Here is an 18736-nt window from a genome sequence, read left to right as displayed (position 1 = left end):
GCATAATAATTATTTTAGGGACTTTATTTGCATTTCCCATTGTGTTTTTTTAAAATAAGAACAGATTTGTACCAATATTTTTTACTTGGATGTTCAAGGTTATATATTCTAGATATCATTGAATAGAGGTGCTCTTTGGTACCATCTGGCTCTATATTTCCAGCCTTGGTTGGTCTCATTTTCATGCCCCACATTTGTCACGGTTGTTCTTCTTACACTTTAATACGCAGCTAGGATGTTCCTCAACTTTTTGGTTGTAGGATAATATACACAGTTTGTGATACAAGCATCCAAGATTGTGATTTACTGCTTTGACATATATTTAAATTATTAACACAGACAGCTAGTATTACCCATTGGGTATCCATCTTGGGAATTTTACCCTCTTTTTCAATCAATATTGCATTCAGTAAGCAACATCTGTCTAGTGGTATTAGGGTGGTTTATTAGTATCCCTCATGCATTTTTACGATTTATTCTTACACCAGATTTACTGCTGACTGATCTGTGACTAAGGTTACTTTGCCAGAGTTCTCGGCTTCTCCCTTACCTTGGACTCAAACTTGAACTATAAATGGACTTCTTTTGGTGTTTTTGCTCAGCATTGTCCCTGTTATTTTTCTGTCCCTCTAATTAGTAAGTTTTAGCTCTCAGGTTGGACTGTATTCATTTTCAGCAACTTATTGTCATGGATCTACACAAACTTTTGTCTGGCTTATGTGCAGACAAGGATGACATCCAAGTGTTTGGTATTAAAACAGCACAGACTGGCCTTACTGAATGTCAGAATTTGGATCCAGTTGACGGTTGCAATTTACTATTTAGCCAGTTGGGTAAAAAAGTTAAAACCCTACGGACAAATATATGGCATTCTAAATTATTTAACGCTTATCAGAACCAACAGATTTCACCTAGAGGCCTTAGGTCAAAGGTACAACCAAGAGTTAATACACCGGATGACATTTTACTAAAAGATTGGCAACACGCCCAACAGGAGGCTTCAATGTCATTTGTCAATATACTGGCTTCCTTCTATGATCGTACAGTCCAAACTAACATTGGAGATGTTGAGAAAATATGCAATGATTTGAAAAAATTTGAGGAACAGGCCAATTTCAGGGACAATCTGAGCAAATTGTCCAAAGAACTTGTTTCTCTTGAAAATAATCTCAAGACCAAAAAATTACACAAATTCTCTCGTGATAGGGAAGATTATGACAAAGGTAGACAGTTTGAGTCCTATAGGGGTGTGAGATTTGCTGAGGGCACTAAGAACCTCTCCTCTGCCGGTAGAAAAAGACCCAGATCAATACTCAAAAAAGGGGTCTCATCCTTTATTACTTCGGGTGAGGAATCATCTACCACGGACACAGAATCTACAATTAATTGCATCTCACCTGATTCCAAAAGAGGGCGCACATCCACTGACCCTTTAGGAACAAACAGCACAGAGGGGGGCGCAAACACAAGGGTACAAAGCTTAGAAGATCTCTTTCTCTCCATAACGAAATAGACAATGGTTTTACCAATATACATAACATATCTCAACATGTTTTAACATCTGATGAGTTAACACTACTTAATAAAGGACTTGGATTCATCCCTGGCTTTTTTGTTGATGAAAGTTCTTTTGTATCTGATACCATAGCATTTTGCAGAAAAATTAACCTTAAATTATATTTCAGGCAACAAGATCCGCAAACCATATCTCAAAGATCTTCTGAATTCAAATTTCATAGATCTACTTTCCATCCACCGATGGATAAAAATGTGGCGGTGTTTCAACAAGCCGTGATTAAGGATCTACATTTTTATATGGGGTCAGAGAATACTATAAGACATAACTTATCTTCAACAGAACAACAAGCCCTAACTTGCCTCAAAAATAATACAAACATTGTCATACTTCCAGCTGACAAGGGCGGTGCTGTCGTTGTCATGGATTCCGATTATTATTGGGAGGAGGGAAATAGACAGTTGTCTAACCCTCATCACTACATGAGAATGCCCACTGACCCTACTTCTAACTTTAAAAAAGAAATAGATCAATTTCTACAAGAGGCGGTTGATCAAGGGATTATTACAGCCAACACTTTATGTCATCTGACCGTTTCGGATCCTGCCAAACAATATTTGTACTTGTTGCCCAAAATACACAAATCTATTGACAAACTACCAGGTAGACCTATAGTTTCAGGGATAGGATCACTCACGGAACCCTTGTCAGCATTCCTTACTGAGAAACTTAAACCATTGCTACAACTAGTTAGAGCAAGACTCAAGGATACTACGGAATTTTTACAAATAATATCGGACTCCCAGTTAGAACCACACTGGTTGATGTGCACTCTTGATGTCAAATCATTATATACGAATATTCCACACTGGGCTGGACTAACTGCACTTGAATACTGGTTGAACAAAGCTGACATTTACCCTTCTGGTACCAATACATTGCTCATCTGTATGGCTGAACATGTTTTGTCCAAAAATGTTTTTTATTTTAAACAGGACTGCTATTGTCAAATACAGGGTACAGCAATGGGTGCTTCTTTTGCACCCATTTATGCGGACCTTTTTATGGGGTATGTGGAGGAACATATAATTTATGATGAGCTTCATAATCTATACATTTCAGATATCGACATTTGGAGAAGATATTTGGATGACTGTTGGCTTATTTGGAAAGGAGGTAGTGAATATCTACATGAGTTTGTGGAACATCTCAATGGTAATATTTGGGGAATGGAATTTACTGTGAATTATCATCTGAATGAGATGCATTTTTTAGATGTGTCTTTACATCGTCAGAAAGACAACACCCTTAAATCATCTGTATACAGCAAATTCCCTCAGTATAACTCTTTGCTACATGCCAACAGTCTTCATCCAGGACACACTATTAATAATATTCTAAAATCTCAATTTTTACGCCTCCAACGGATATGCTCCTCCCAACCAGAATTATCGCAGCACCATGAGGACTTGGCCAACAGATTTTTGGCAAGGGGGTACACTAAAAACAATGTCAGCTCAGCTATGCGTTGGACACAAAACCAGTCAAGAGACAGTCTACTGCAATATCAACAGCATTCCAGCAAAAATCAACAGGACATCTTGAGATTTGTTACCACATATGGGAGAAACACCGCTCAACTCTCAGAGATAGTTAACAAGCATTGGAATATATTAAAATCTCACAATGACTTGGATGACGTTTTGGGCAACAGATGTTCATTTTCATACAAAAAGGGAAAGACATTGGGTTCACATTTTTCTTACTTTAAGAAAACAAAATTTAGGGAAACATTTACTCATCAACGAACTTTAACGGGGGACAAAGTAATAGGATCATATCCATGTGGGCATTGCAGCTTCTGTAACTATATGTTTAAAACTAAAACATTCAGCAGCAGGAACACTGGACAATTATACAACATATATGAATTTGGCAACTGTAGCACGGACTGGGTTGTCTACCTAGCTACATGTACTTGCCAAGCCTTCTATGTGGGTCAGATTTCCAGACAGTTCAGGATTAGAGTGTCGGAACATTTAGGGGATATTAGAAATGCACGCATTACAAATGCTTTGTACAGACATACTATTAACCATCCTACAGCCAAATTCTCATGTATTATTATTGATCATATTATTGGCAATCGGTCATTCAAAACAGGTTGGCACGACATACTCAATAACAAGGAAAGAAAATGGATTATTAAATTGGGGGGCCTTTTTTCCCCAGGACTAAATGATAAATTGTAAGTTTTCTATTCGATTAATCATATTTATTTGCACTTCATTTTCAGCTTGTTTGTGCTATTAGACACCATTATTAATTAGGTTCTGATTAATTATACTTCATCTTTTGTTAACCATTATTTTGTATGGATTTATGGTAACTATTTAATTTTTTCCTAAGACAGGAAATGATGTCATATTCTTTATTGAAACTTGTGTATAAATTACTGGCTCCTGCCAGGGTTTCCTTTTATACTACTGAAGAAAGCTATATGCTGAAACCGGTCTAGTTCACTTGTTTCTATAATAAATTTATTCATTTCAGCTCATCTTGGGTGCTGGCACTTTATTTTGATGCACACTAGTTTGGTTGCCTTGCATCAGCCGTACTTGCTAGCTTTTTGTTGTTGCAGTTATTTACAGTTATACCTAAAGATGAAGGTTTAGAACATTTACACATTAGTATGGTAAGGTATGAAGCATGAAGGGCATATATGCCTTAAAGTGACTCCAGAAACTGTACATCTGTTACTATAATGAAACAATGCTTTAGGATACCTCAGATGAATTCTCATGCACTTTGAGAGTCTGTCAAGACACACAAGAAACCCTTCCATTTTTCTAAACATTAGTGCTCAAATTAGAGAACTCGGAGCACATTGCTTAGAAATGTCGCTTTCCTGTTCAATAAGCCAATAAGCCCCCAAAAAGAAGAAACTCATTTTTTTTTCTTTTTTTTTTTTTGGTGGGGTGCCAGTCACAACTCTACAGTCTTAGTCTACCTTCCTGATTGTGTCATCCTGACCACAAGATCATTTAGGGTTATACAGTAACTGAAAACCCAAACGTTATTACTTACACAGTAACTGCACTGGATTTTCTCAGGCTGAGCTCAGACTGACAGTGATGCCTTTCTTGTGCTTGTTCTTTTCTGCAGCAGCATATTTTTCCTTTTCTTTTTCATATTTTTATTTCTCTACACAGCACCATCAGTAATTGTTATTTTGCTTTCCACACTGATGTGGTGTGGGCTAACTCTGCTTGTTAATAAGGGCTAAGTTGTTTACCACAATGGCTATTTGCTCACTGGTCCTCTTGCTATGAATAAGTGTTTGATGAGCATGACACGTACAGCATTACTACACTGACAAAGTTGAATAAATAAATAATTAAATTCAGTACACCGGAATTACAACCACTAAACATAATGGCATCCAGCAAACCTACTGAAAACAATAAAATAACTAAAACAGTTTTTTGGGGGGTAGCCTCCCTCGGCTAGCTATACCCCATTACTTTAAACATACCAGTAAGAGAAAGGAAAATGTTTTCATTCCATCACCTAATCTCAGAATAAAATTATCTCTGTCTTTTAGCAGTTTAAAGGAAGGATTGCCCTGGCAAATCCTGCCTATCTCTGGAAATGACATCCAATCTGTAATGTTTAGTAAAAGTGTAGACAGAGGACCAAGTAGTAGCTTCAAGGACAGATCCAGTATCCAAACCTTTGAAGAAAGTTACAGAAAAGTTTACCACCATCACAGAATGAGCTCAGATTGAAGTAGAAAGCTGGTTGCTATGAAAAAGTAACACAAAGAAATGACCTTAAAATCCAGGCTTGCTTAGAAATAACCAAACCAAATACCCTTGTATAAAAAGAAAAAAAAAAAGCTGCTCAGATGTCTTCATAGGTCAGTACTAGGCTAAATGCCCTTGTGTGCCATTGCAAGTCCAACCAATTACCCCTTGTGAAACTCAAACGCTGCACCTTGTGTTTGTAAGGCAAACACCTAAACCATTAGGCCACCCTCCCAACCCCAAATAAACAGCCTTTGCTAGGCTCAAACCAACGACCCTGCACACCATACACAAAGTGATTTACCACTAAGCCATGACAGATATTGCTCAAATAATACCTGAGCTGTCCATGTAGGTCAAAGGTGTGGAGAACCTTCTCACTAGCAGATTGCAGAAAAGGAAAAAAGGAAGGAAATTACTGATTAAGGGACAACTCATTGACCACCTTGGGCATAAATGAAGGATTAGTATGCAAAGACACCTTGACCCTAGGAAAAATCAAAAAGGGAGGAATTGAATTCAGAGCGTGAAGTCCAGAAACTCTCTTGGCTGAAGTAAGACCAACTAGCAAGACAGTCTTCCTGGTGCAGTGTTGCAAAGAGGAAGAAGAAGTGGGCTCAAAAGGAGCCTGAGTCAAACTTTCAAGGACAAAATTAAGGTCCCAGGAAGGAGGAACAGGTTTTCCTGGGGATCTGATATGAAGGATGTCTTTAAGGAATTGTTTGACCTCAAAACAAGAGGCCAATGGTGGGTTTAAGGGTAGACAATCAGAGACTGCTGACAAGTGAGCTTTAAAATAAGAATATGCTAGGCTAACCTGGAACAGTTCACACAAGTAAAAAAAGGACCAAAGAGATCCCACTAAAAAGGGATCCTGGTAATGCTTGAGACACCAAGCAGAAAATCTCTTCCATTTAGAAAAATGTCTTACATTTAGCCATATAGGATTTTCTGGTAGTGTTTCCTGGCCTCCTGCAGAACCCTAAGCATGCCCTCAAAAAAGTGGCATCTAAAAAGTAAACAAAACTCTATCACCCAAAGTGTCAACTGAATAGGGGAATAGTAAGGGTGAATGAGAGACTCATTGTCTTATGTGAGAAGATATAGCTGGTGAGGTAACTTGTGATGATTACCCCTGTGCTGGAGAAAGAGAAGGGGAAACCAATACAGTCTGGGCCAAAAGAGAGTCACCAGCAAGATTCTGGGGAAGTTCTTCCTAATCTTGGTCAGGAAAATGGGAAGTAGAAGAAGAGGAGGGTAAGCATATTAGAACATTTCCTTGTGAGAAAAGTACATGGCACCCACCTTCCAGGTCAGAGAACGTAAGACTCCAGAAGAGAAGATAAGAAGTTGCCTGTTTGGGGGGGGGGCAAAAAGATCCACGTGTGGAATACCCCACTAATGTAATATGTCCACAAACATCTCTCTATGAAGCATCCATTTGTAAGACTGTGTCATGGACTGGTAACAATGTTGTCTTTTGTAGGGATATAGACTGTCTGAAGGGTTACCTAATGGTGGATAGCCAAGCCCAGGCATGAAAGTGTAGTCTGCACAAATGATAAGACCTTGTGCCTGCTTGGTTTGTTGGTGTGCCACATGACTGTGGTGTTGTTTGTAAAGATCTTTAAATGGCCTGGAGACCAAACAGAATGGAAGGCCTGAAGTGCAAGAATGAGCATCCTCATCTATTTTTACCCCGAACCTTCAGATTCTTGGAAGAGGCTCCCAACCTCAGATCTGAAGCATCTGTGAACAGCTACCACAATCACCTCTACATCTCCTGCAGCACCTGCAGCAGGCAAGTCAGTGAACCCTGCACCAGGTAGTGGCAAACCTCTACCTGTTGGTATCAGTGCCAATGGAGATGACAATTTTGTCACCCACTGGCAACTGATGGACATAAAGGGGGAGTTCATTGACAGGAGAATAAATATCCACCTCAGTCACATAGAGAACCTCCTACTGCAGCTCATTGAGTTGTGCCCTTATCCACACTGGCTCTACTATCTGAACCAGGGCCCAGTAGTAAGGAAGAAAAGGGTGGCTTATAACCTCTCACTGGGCTGTGGCTGGCAGGGATGGCAGTGTGCAACCCCATCCTGTCCCCCATCCTGGTGTTTCTCTCCCTTTTGTGCCTATGCTTGCCCCTGTTTGTTATACAGTCCTCCACATCACCATTGTCTTCACTCAAGATTGATGTCTCCTCCATTGTGCTCCCTTTACTGTCAGTATTTTCTCTCTTCTGTTTGTTTGTTTGTGTACCCCTACTACCTAACATAACCCTGTACCTTTTCTTATTTTCCTTATTACTTTCTCCACTTACCTTCTCTTCACATAGCTCTCAACCTTCCATGTCCTAAACGAGTAACATCTCAAATTGTGGAGCAAATGGGCAAAATGTGGAACAGCTTCTAACAGCTTATTAACAACTTCATCTAGGAAGGTCACAGGGTTGTTAAAATGTAGTACTCTATACTTACAAAAAGTTATTTTGATTAATTAATATAATTCAGTACTAGTAATCATGGATATCAGTTAAAAAAAATCCTAACACTGATGTGTGACAGACCCTTTCAATGTGGAACTTTGAGGAACATGGACTTTTTAAGATCCAAAATGAGGAATGTTCCTCGTAATGAGGTACACTTGAGAGTATGTCTCTTGATACATAAAGAAATGAGTACCTGGCCCAGAATAAAATGTCCATCCCACTTTTCTACCTCCATCCTGCTTATCGCTTAGGTTTTTACTTTATACACTTCCCTCTGCTTGCTTCACTGTTTTCATCACTTTCCTATATCTCCATTTCTGTGTTTTAATTTAGTCAGAAATAGATGAGTATATCTGAATCATGGCCCTTTAAGGCTTTCATATCAATTCTCCTTGCTGCTACCTTGTGCATGGGATCACACAGATCCTCATCAAGGTGCATGCATAATGCTTGGTTTTCTATGTGGCCCCACTTTAATAGTACATACTGTTCTCACAAGACTTGCTGCAGGTTCATATGAATGAAATATTTCATAAGCTTTACTTGCACTGATTTCCCTCATTTAGTTATTTATTTATACAATTTACTAACTGAGGTAGAATGCTGATTCATTATTAACTCTCATTATTAATTTTTAAAGAACTCCATTCAAATGCCAAGTTTTTCTCTCCAAAAAGTGATTTTCTTTCCCTGTAACCCAACACTACAAGTCTCATACAGAAAAACAGCATTTAATACTTATTGTTTTATGTCTGAATTTATTTCTTTTTGTCTTCCTTTCCTACATTTGTCTTGTCATCTGTTACATTGTGAAGGCTACTACTGCATGTGGCAGAGTAATTTATGTAATTTATTCAAGCTACAGAGCCATCAAGAAAACAATTGCTCTCAAACATTGGGATTTAAATGAGCTTTATTAGTCATAGATTGCTAGCATCAAACCTCAGATAAATAGTGCAGCCTGGAGTCTGAACAAAAACAAAGCTTTCAAGCTTAGTTTTCAGATGCAAAAAATAAAAATAAAAAAATAACACTTCACACGTTAGTTTATTTATGTTATTTCATTTTATTATTACAAATGAGTTATTTTAACCTTTAATCAAACTTTGGGTGCCAGGAAGAAAGAAAGAAAATATTTTGCATGTTACTCTTTTTTTCTATCATTATTTCAATTTGCATTTTTCTGTCCTGTATTTTCTCTAAAGTGCATGTTTGTTTTCATGTTTTTGTTACAGCATTTTGGCATTGTATACAGTGTTTTGTTGAGACACATCAGTAAGTTAGGGTAGAAAGATTAACATCATATACTCTAATTCTACCTACAGTTTTAAGAACTGTGAATGCAACATAAGCCAGTTCAGCCCTAGTAAATCCAATCAAAAACAGGGGTCAGATTTCTCATACTTGATCACTGAACGGTTGTTACTATGTCTTCTGAGTCTTCTTTTTCCAACATTCCTTAAAATGCTGTATCAAAGATTGCCACAGCTAAAATTCAAAGAAAGCAAAGTAATGACAAGTGCAGACTGATGCTGACAGTCACAAATAGGAAGTTACAGTGCTGTTCTAAGCTGATGAGTTAGTGAGAGAGAAAGGGAGAACCACAGTAAATGATCCTCTCCTTAAAGGGATTTCTCTCTGTTTCTCTAAAATAACATCAGGGAGGTGAAAGCAACAACTGTAAAACAACATTTTGCTAACCATGGCAGCCCCCTTTCAGGCCATTTTGAGGAATATCAAATGAGAAAATATTACTTACTGTTGTAGAAACATTAGTAATACAGAAAAGATCAAGATACGCTTTATTTTTTTCTTCAGTTTTTTCGGTGTGGTTCTCTTTTAAAGAACATCAAGCCTTATTGCATAAACAAGGTAAAAAGTGGTAGGCTGCTGATTTCCTTAATCCCAGACATAGTTTATTCTCTTGGTTCATAAATTAGTACTAGGCTAACTACCACTGAGGGTCATTTTAAATCTAGCCAATTACCCCAGGAAAGAAACAAACCCTGCATCTTGTGTTTGCAAGGTAAATACCTTATCCATTATGTCAACTTCCCACAAATACTACCATTAAATTGTTTAATATCATTTGTAGTTAAAAATAAATAGATAAAAGTATGCTAAAGGTCAGAGTCACTGATGTTAATGAAAAGACTTCTTGCAGAAACATGGACACAAAATGTATATACAGAAAGCAGCAATTCATGTTTGTAAGATATTATAAATACATAATAAATTCCATATTTCCTGCATATAATGCAAAATATACTTTTGCCCAGCAACTTAAGATTTAAGTAAAAAACAAAAGAGTAATCATAGAAAAGTAAATGCTGACTGTAAAATTCAGTGAAAATGGTAAATTACTAATATATTCTAAAGATGTCTGAGATATAAATCTGCTAGAATGGGTTTACATTTTTAATTACCATCCCATAGCTTCCTATGCCTACCACACTGCCATTCACTGTCCTGACAAATCCAACTTAAAGGTCCAGCTCCTACAAAAAGAAACCCCACATTTCAAAAATGCAGAAACGTTATTCGCAAAGCTCCTGCTAAACCAGCAGAAGCAACTAAACTTACTCGGTATCTATATACCACCAGAGGAAAACCTTAACACCCTAGAGTCAATACTCCACTGGGCTTCCCACTCCCTCCCCCAAAAACTATAGTGCTAGGCAATGTCGACATTGACTGGAACACTATACACTCACCAACAGCCACCAACCACATTAACCTATATAACTTCACCCAACTCATTAACTCACCCACACGTATAGACATGACCACCAAAACAGAATTCAACTTGGACTGGATCCTTACTAACCACAACAACACTGCCCACCAATGCGGAACACTGCCCAACTCTCTCAGTGACCACAATCCAACTTTTATCCTTTGGCACAAACTTAAATGTACCAACTCACCCTCCCTGCTACAAACCCATTTCTGAAAAAACTTCTCCTCATATCAATTTTCAGAAACCTTAAAATCCTGTAACTGGGCTCCCATCAAAACCCTCCCTCTGGATAAAGCATTAGAACACTTTAACTCCACATTCCTAGAGATTCTAAACCAATTAGCCCTAATCAAAACAATTAGGGTATGCAGTAACCCTGCCCCCTGGCTAGAGAAAACCACAAAGACCTTACTAAAAGATAGGGATAAAGCTTGGAAAACCTGGTGACAAAACAAAATACCCGAAACTAGGCATACCTTTTCTGAACTTAGAAATAAGCCAAAAAAGCAGGTCAAGATGGACAAACAAAATCACTATATTTCCTTACAAAGGAAACACAGTAACAACCCACAGAAATTCTGGGTTGTAGTGAATAACATCCTCCAGCCTGGAAAAGCCACTACACCACCACCAAACATCGAAGGCACAGACCTTGACATAGCCTCCAACTTCAGCAACTATTTTACCTCTTCCATACTGAAACTCATAAATGATGTAACTCCCACAATCTACCCACAATCCACAAAATCCCAAACAAACTCTACCTCCTTCTCACTCAAACCAGTACCAACATCAACCATTCAAAAACTCTTAGCAAAACTCAAACCAACCACCCTCGCTGCCGACAATCTACCAGCCGAATACCTCCAAACTGCATCTAAGGCCACTGCCTACCCATCTCCCTACTAATAAATAGATCTATTACTAAACACACTGTTCCATCCTTGTGGAAAAACTCATATATCATCCCCCTCCACAAGGGTGGCCCCTGTACTGACCTTTCCAACTACCAACCCATTGCAATCCTATCACCCTCTCAAAGATTCAAAAAAGGTGTATCCATCACCAACTCCTCACCCACCTACTATCCAACAACCTACTCTCCAAAACCCAACATGGATTTGATCACATAGCACCACCACTGTCTAATTCACTTCTCCAACACCATAAACTCATACAGGAACCAAGGGAAACTTGTCTCTGCCACTTTCCTAAACTTATCAAAGGCATTTGACACAGTTTCTCATACTAAACTCTTAGCCTGCCTCTTCAAACTTAACCTCGACAATACCACCTTGCACTGGTTCAGCAGTTACATAAACAACCACTCACAGTCTGTCAAATGGGTCAACTCCCTACCCCCCCACTCCCCGTTACATGTGGCATACCCCAAGGCTCCATCCTAAGCCCCCTTCTCTTTAATATATTTACAAACCAACTCCACTTAGCAATCACAAACGCTGACATAGTCCAATATGCTGATGATACAACCATAATCTGCTCTGCATCCAACATCCATCTTCTATAAAGCAAAGCCCAAGAACCCTTCTGGCTAAACAAATACCAACTGATACTAAACCCCAAAAAAAAACACAACTAATGCTGTTCCACCCAGCAAAGCCCAATGACCTCACCTTCTACATTCTCTCAGCCAACGACACCCTCATCACTCCAGTACTAGAGGCCAAACTATTAGGTGTTACAATCAACCAGCAACTTAAATACAATAAACAAATATCCCAAACTCCCTCTAAAGTCCACAAAAAGCTAGGATGCCTCTATCGCAGCAAACAGCTCCTAACCTCCAAGTCTAGAATTGCCATAGCCAGAGCTCATCTCTTATCAACATTACTTTATGCTTCCTCAGTTCTAACAAATCTTAATAAAACTGACCTGAACAAACTTTCCACCTTACAACAAGACAGCTAGGTTTGCAGCCAATGCTAAATCACACTGCCACCACTGCCAATCCCTACATAAACTACACTGGTTAGAATTTCCAAATTTACTAAGCTACCACCAACTCAATATAGCTCATCAAATACGATACCATCCTGATAAACCCCCTGCCCTAACTGGCATTATAAACTTCTACAATTCTAACAGGGAATTACGATCCAGTAGCAAAGCCGTGACTGAAGTTAATCCATGTAAAAACAGCTCTGGAGAATCTCAGTTCTTCCATGAGGTTGCAAAAGCATGGAATACCCTGCCTTCTGACCTCAGGTTACAAAATTGCACATCCACATTCAAAGACCTCCTTAAATCACACCTTTACACAAACCCCCTTTGCAACTGCAATGACTCCCCCGCACCCTCACCCCACTATAGGCAGGTAATACCCTGAGGCCTCTGATGCATACTGTTCACTGTCATTTTGCTCCACCTATTTGCACTGTATATTTTGTAAATATTGTAACTATGTGCTTACTTAGAAAACCTTATGTACATATATTGTACTTAGGCTTACCCCACTATAAGACCTGTGATCACATATCTGTGCTATGAGCTTGTATAGCTTTTAACTATTTTGCCTTTTTTAAGTGTTAGCATTCTATAACATGTCATCTTAAACTGTTCTTATCACTTAAATGAACTTGCGTCTAATTTGTTAACTCTCTTTCGAATGTTAGCATCCTACAACATACTATCCTAACTGTTCTTATCATTTAAAGTATGTAAACGTCTTCTAAATGTATTTGCCTTTAATTATTAGCCCCCTTTCTAATATGTTAGCATACCTCAACATGTTATACCAACTGTTCTTATTCTTTAATTAGAATGTATTACACTTAAGTTCTCGGACCTTTTCTCCCCAGGACACCACTGAAAACAGACACTAGCTGTCCAATCAGACTATCCTGGTAAAACAAATGTTAAATAATTAAATGAAATAAATTTTCCATCATGGAAATGCTAACATGCATACTCCTACAAATGTATTTCCCGTTTATGGCCCCCAATGCGGTGGCTATGCCTCAAACACCTGATTTCAAATGGTACTACCTATGATGCAACACAGACTCTCTTCCTCTAAATTTGAGCTACCTCAGAATTAGTATATTTAGAAATCATGGGTGGAAGGGCAGAATGTCCACAATGGAGTGCATCAGGGAGCAGCTCCTCTGCAAACATCACTTTAAAATTTACTTTTATAATGTATCTGGCAGAATGGTCTGATGGTCAGTGAGTTCAGGAAACTAGAGTTCTGTATCATAGATGTAAGAAGAAAGCATTCTGCTAGATGAAATACTTTTTACTTAGTTGAAGTCATACTCATGCCACAGGAGCTGTGTAGTATCATACCTTCACTAACTTCATATAAGAAACTCTGGATGGATTTTATAAAACAAGAAAAGCATTCGATTTTTTTCAATAAAAAGCAGTTTGAAACAACTGCAGATGTTTACTTTAGAAGACAAAGCTGAAAGCACTGGTTATCTCATTAATTATTATAGGAAAATCACCACAGTCCTTCTTGTCATAATAAGCCTACTTACTCACTAAACTTATGTAGTACCAGTCTTTCTGTTCGCATGTGACTGAGTAGGTCAAGAATGGGACAAACTGAGTCCAGAGTCCAGTTACCACTACAAATTTGTTCTGTAAAACAAGAAAAGTAAATCAAAATGTACAACATAATCTCAAAACACTCAACGTATTCATTTAAAAGTGTTTACTTGTCTTATATTTTTTAACATTTTATTGAATATTTTCACTTAATATTTAGGAAAATACTTCTCTCAAACAATAAATACCTTTAATGTAGGGAATGCCAGTGAAAAGGGCCTTTTCAGGCTCTGGACTTAACAAGTAATATTTCACAGCCTGGAAGATGTCGCTGTCATTAATAGCTGATGCAGCCATCTGGGAACATTCTTCTAAACTTGGCAAATTACACTGCAAAAAGAAAAAAAAATAATAAATAAAAGATGTGTGTGTGTGTGTGTGTGTGTGTGTGTGTGTGTGTGTGTGTGTGTGTGTGTGTGTGTGTGTGTGTGTGTGTGTGTGTGTGTGTGTTTGTAAAACTTATATATGTACATACCCAAGACTGTTATACAACATACAAAATCAAACTATACAATTTTTGCTGTTACTCCACAGTATGACTTTGCTATATTTTTGTCATGGATAATACAAAGCCAAAAATAAAATACTTTAAAACTATTTTGTGGTTCTTAAACACCAAATGATGAGCACATTTAATCCTGAACACTCCCTTTCTTACAGTCACCATTGTAAAAATATATAATTGTGTATATATTGAAAGACCAGCCCCTGAATTTACGAAGCCCATTAGAGCATGCAGGATTAGTTTAAGAGCTATATTTGGCAATATGGCCGACGTGCAATCCAGGAACGAGCTCCTGGGACGTGCACGTGAGCTCTTAGACTAATCCTGCATTGACTGAGCTCCTGTATGCAAATTACCCTCATTTGCAAGTGAAAAGCATGCAAATGAGGGTAATTTGTGATCCAGGAAGCTGGCTGCTGTCAGTGCAGGACGAGTGCAGTTTGCAGAAATATACTTGGTTAGTAACCGAGTACATTTCTGCAAACCACAAAACGGAGATATGACAGCTCCAAATAAAGGCTACATATTATTGAGGAAGCATGGCAATGGTCAAGTAGAAGGCCATCGGCATTGCAAAATGTTTAACAAATAAAAAACAACTTTAAATTTTTTTCGCCAATCTCGGCTGTTTAAGCATAGGGCAGTGGCGCACAAATGGGATCGGGGGAAAATAAGAAAATAAACTGAAAATGAGCATTCTAACAAAAATCAGTATTCTGCCATGCAAGTCAATAGCAGGCAAAAGACAACCTGGCCAGTAAGTAGTGGTTGCTAAGGGGGGAGGCTCAGTGTGGGACATGTAACAATGCATTAGCAGACAATCCTATGCAAATGAAGGAAAGGTTAGTGAATCCCAGATTTTTCCAGGGTGTGAGGCAGGTCCCAAGAGTTTAAGAGTATAAATAGCTGGGTGCAAGACTAGGATATAGATGACATCATGGGGGGGGTGTCAGGCAGTGGACTGGAGCCATGTGGCTCAGGACTGCACCTAGCTTAGCACAGCTAAGCTAGAGGTGTGTCCAAACTGCCTAACACTCTTTACAAAGTGTAAGTGGGTGTGCGCGCCATGCACTGGGTCTTACAGGAAGAAAAAGGGAGTTAAACCAGGAAATAGTAGCTCTGTGCACATTTGAGCACTCCATTTGCGCAGCGCACACACAGGCTTAAACAGGGAGGCATTGGGAAGGGAAAACAGCAGTAGGAAGGCAATCAAGGAGAACTAGCTTAGCTGACAGGTGAAATGTATCAGAAACCACCAATTACACAGGCAGCAGCCCAGCCCAGCACACCACTATAAACTATACAAACACCTGTCCCTCTTGTTTTTCCCAAAACCTCTTTACCACCGGTGTATACAGACGGGAAGTTTTACAAATGAAAGCAAGAGAAAAAATGTTAGGGGCTGCATTTGCTATCATAAACCAGCATGTGCAAGAGTCTGAAGTTGGTGAGGATGTGAATGCTGCTGAGCAACCCACAGTGAGGAGACGGAGAAGAGTGTACAGACCCAGAGTAATCTACCAAGGGCTACATGAGCTGGAGACAGTGGAGCGCTATAGGGTGGACAGGGACCTCCTACAGCAAATTGTTGAGCTGTGCCGGCCACGCCTCACACACAGAACTAACAGAGGGGAACCCATCCCAGTGCATACCAAGGTATGTGCAGGCCTAAGAATACTAGCTACAGGTACCTTCCAAAGGCCACCTGGGGTTATGATGTGGATTTCACAGGCATCAGCATCCAGGGTACTCCACCAGTTCCTGGATGGCATGTCAGCACATGTCGGTGAGCACGTATATTTCCCCATCACCCGTGAGGCATTGGCCAGCAATATGCGTCTCTTCCACCAAATAGCATAATACCCTGAGGTAGTGGGTGCAATAGACTGCATGCACATATGCATTAAAGCACCACCAAGTGAGCGGGGTAGGGTCTACATCAACTCAAGGGCTTCCCCTCCATCAACTGCCAGGTCATGTGCGATGCTCAGGGCATAATAATGAATGTGTGTGCTGGCTGCCCTGGAAGCTACCATGATTCCCACATCTGGCATCTAATGCAGCTGTACCAGACATTTGCCAGTGAGGACATCCCACATGGTCACCTAGTGGGGGATGCTGGATAAGCACTGGAGCCTTGACTGATGACACCCATCAGAAATCCACACATACCTGAACAAGAACTCCATAATGAGGCAAATGCACAAACACTAATCATAATAGAGCATGTGATTGGGATGTTCAAGTCACGGTTCTGGTGCCTGGACACATCCGGTGGAGCCTTGCAGTACTCACCAACTACATGTGCCCAAATTGCCCTTTTATATGCCATGCTACACAATATGATCTTGTGGAAACAGCTGCAGCAGGAACAGCATGGGGTAGGGCCACACAGCCCCCCACCAGTGCCAAGGCCTGCACAGGCACAGAGTGACTCAGTGGAGGAACAACCTGAGCCTGCCCCAGTAGGCAGAAGGAGGCGTGCCCAGTACGCCCTTGCCTTGGCAAAGAGGCAACGCATATCACATGCACTGACACATTAGGGACCCAGGGAATGACACCTCTCTCTGACTCGCACATACAGCAAAAGGGATGCCAAACATGACACTACCTGTGCTCAACCATGTATAGGGAGTGTACTATGGGCATCCGACATTGGCAGCCCTGCAGCACCACCCTCAATACTGGGACACTCGCAAGGTAAGTGGCTCACACATGCCAGTTGGTGGGGGGGGGGGCACATACCCAACAGCAGTCACAGCCAAGCAGGATAGGTGTAGACAAACACAAATGCTGTACTATGGACACTGAATGAGCCCTATGGGTAACCCCTCCCCCAGGCCTGCACAGACAGACTACAGCAGGCCAGACAGTTGGATGTAAGTTGTGAAGTCTAGGAAGTCAGAAATTAATATGTAGAAAGTGAAAGCTAAGATCTGTAGTACACTGGTATGCCTCTAGCCAGCACGATAGGTAAGTCCACAGACTGAAATGGTGTACCCGACATACCAGTACAGTCCTAGCAAATGAGTAAATGTGTCAGGTGTGCCCCACCATCCTACTTACACTTATAGTAACAGTCAGATGTGCCCCCCCACCCCTGTGTAGAAATGTAGAAGCAGTCAGGTGCCCCCCATGCAGAAATTTATCAACAGTCAATGCCTAATGACTGATGTATTCCCTGCAGAGACAGCATGCTACCTGTCGGTGTACAACACAAAGGTCATCACCGCAGTACAAACTTGATCCACACATGCAATATAGATGGCCATACTGGGCATGTTCACACACTTAGACGAATGAAGGCAATGTCAGTCAACAACATACTGAAAGGTCATACTGGGCATGCTCACACACTTAAACACATGAAGGCCATCTCTGCAAACATCAGTGGACCAGACATATCTGACAGTTGCAGTTCTTATTGCAGACACATGTCAGTATGCACCACTCCTGCCTTGCACATAGAGTGGATGGGAATACAGACATATATGTAAGGACAACACACTATAATAAGCCAAAGGTAGATGGACATAGATGTGTGGAAGAGGGTGACTGTGACAAGGAGCCATCTGGGCCTGTCCCATCCAGCACACAACCAAAGGGTCCCAAACACATGAGGTGCAGGTGTCACTCACTGCAGATACTAGCCACCAGTATCTGCCAGCATGACAGACTATATGGTGCACGTGCCAGCTATGCAACATGACTGTACAAGGAAGTAGTCACCTAGTAGCTGTATACATGTACCTGTGGCATATGACCCTGTGTGTGCCTGCATGTGGCATGACAACCCCTACATGAATGGGTTATGGCCCATGCATACACTGCCCTCTCCATAGCAGTATCATGGCAAGCCTGCTGAAGTCATCCAATGTGAAATACATCTCTGGGAGAGCTGTAGCTCAGTAATCGCCGTGGCACGTCCCATAACTGTGTACTGCTGTAGTGATAAATTAGTTAGATAGTAGTTCTAACCCCAGACTTGACAACTGTGTGAGCATGTGTTTGTGTGTGTGTGTGTGTGTGTGTGTGTGTGTCTCTCTGTCTCTGACTGTTTAGAGAGAAATGCTTTGTAGGCAACTCACACTCTGTACAAATCATA

At 40.2% G+C, this 18736-nt stretch overlaps 1 protein-coding gene across 1 annotated transcript in view; it reads right to left on the bottom strand.

The window, feature by feature from the left end:
• The window catches only part of WDR17 (WD repeat domain 17), a 1021977-nt gene that overhangs the window by 28920 nt on the left and 974321 nt on the right, over positions 1–18736 (bottom strand). The window contains exons 25-26 of the mRNA XM_044062517.1: positions 14315–14456; positions 14057–14159 (exon numbers count right to left, since the gene is read on the bottom strand). Coding sequence (XP_043918452.1) covers positions 14057–14159; positions 14315–14456 — 245 coding nt within the window. The remainder of the gene's footprint in view (positions 1–14056; positions 14160–14314; positions 14457–18736) is intronic.

The sequence above is a fragment of the Protopterus annectens genome, chromosome 2.part1 (assembly GCF_019279795.1).
Source record: "Protopterus annectens isolate FY-2018-M chromosome 2.part1, PAN1.0, whole genome shotgun sequence".
NCBI classification, from domain to species: domain Eukaryota; kingdom Metazoa; phylum Chordata; order Ceratodontiformes; family Protopteridae; genus Protopterus; species Protopterus annectens.
This window is presented reverse-complemented; position numbering and strand designations above follow the sequence as displayed.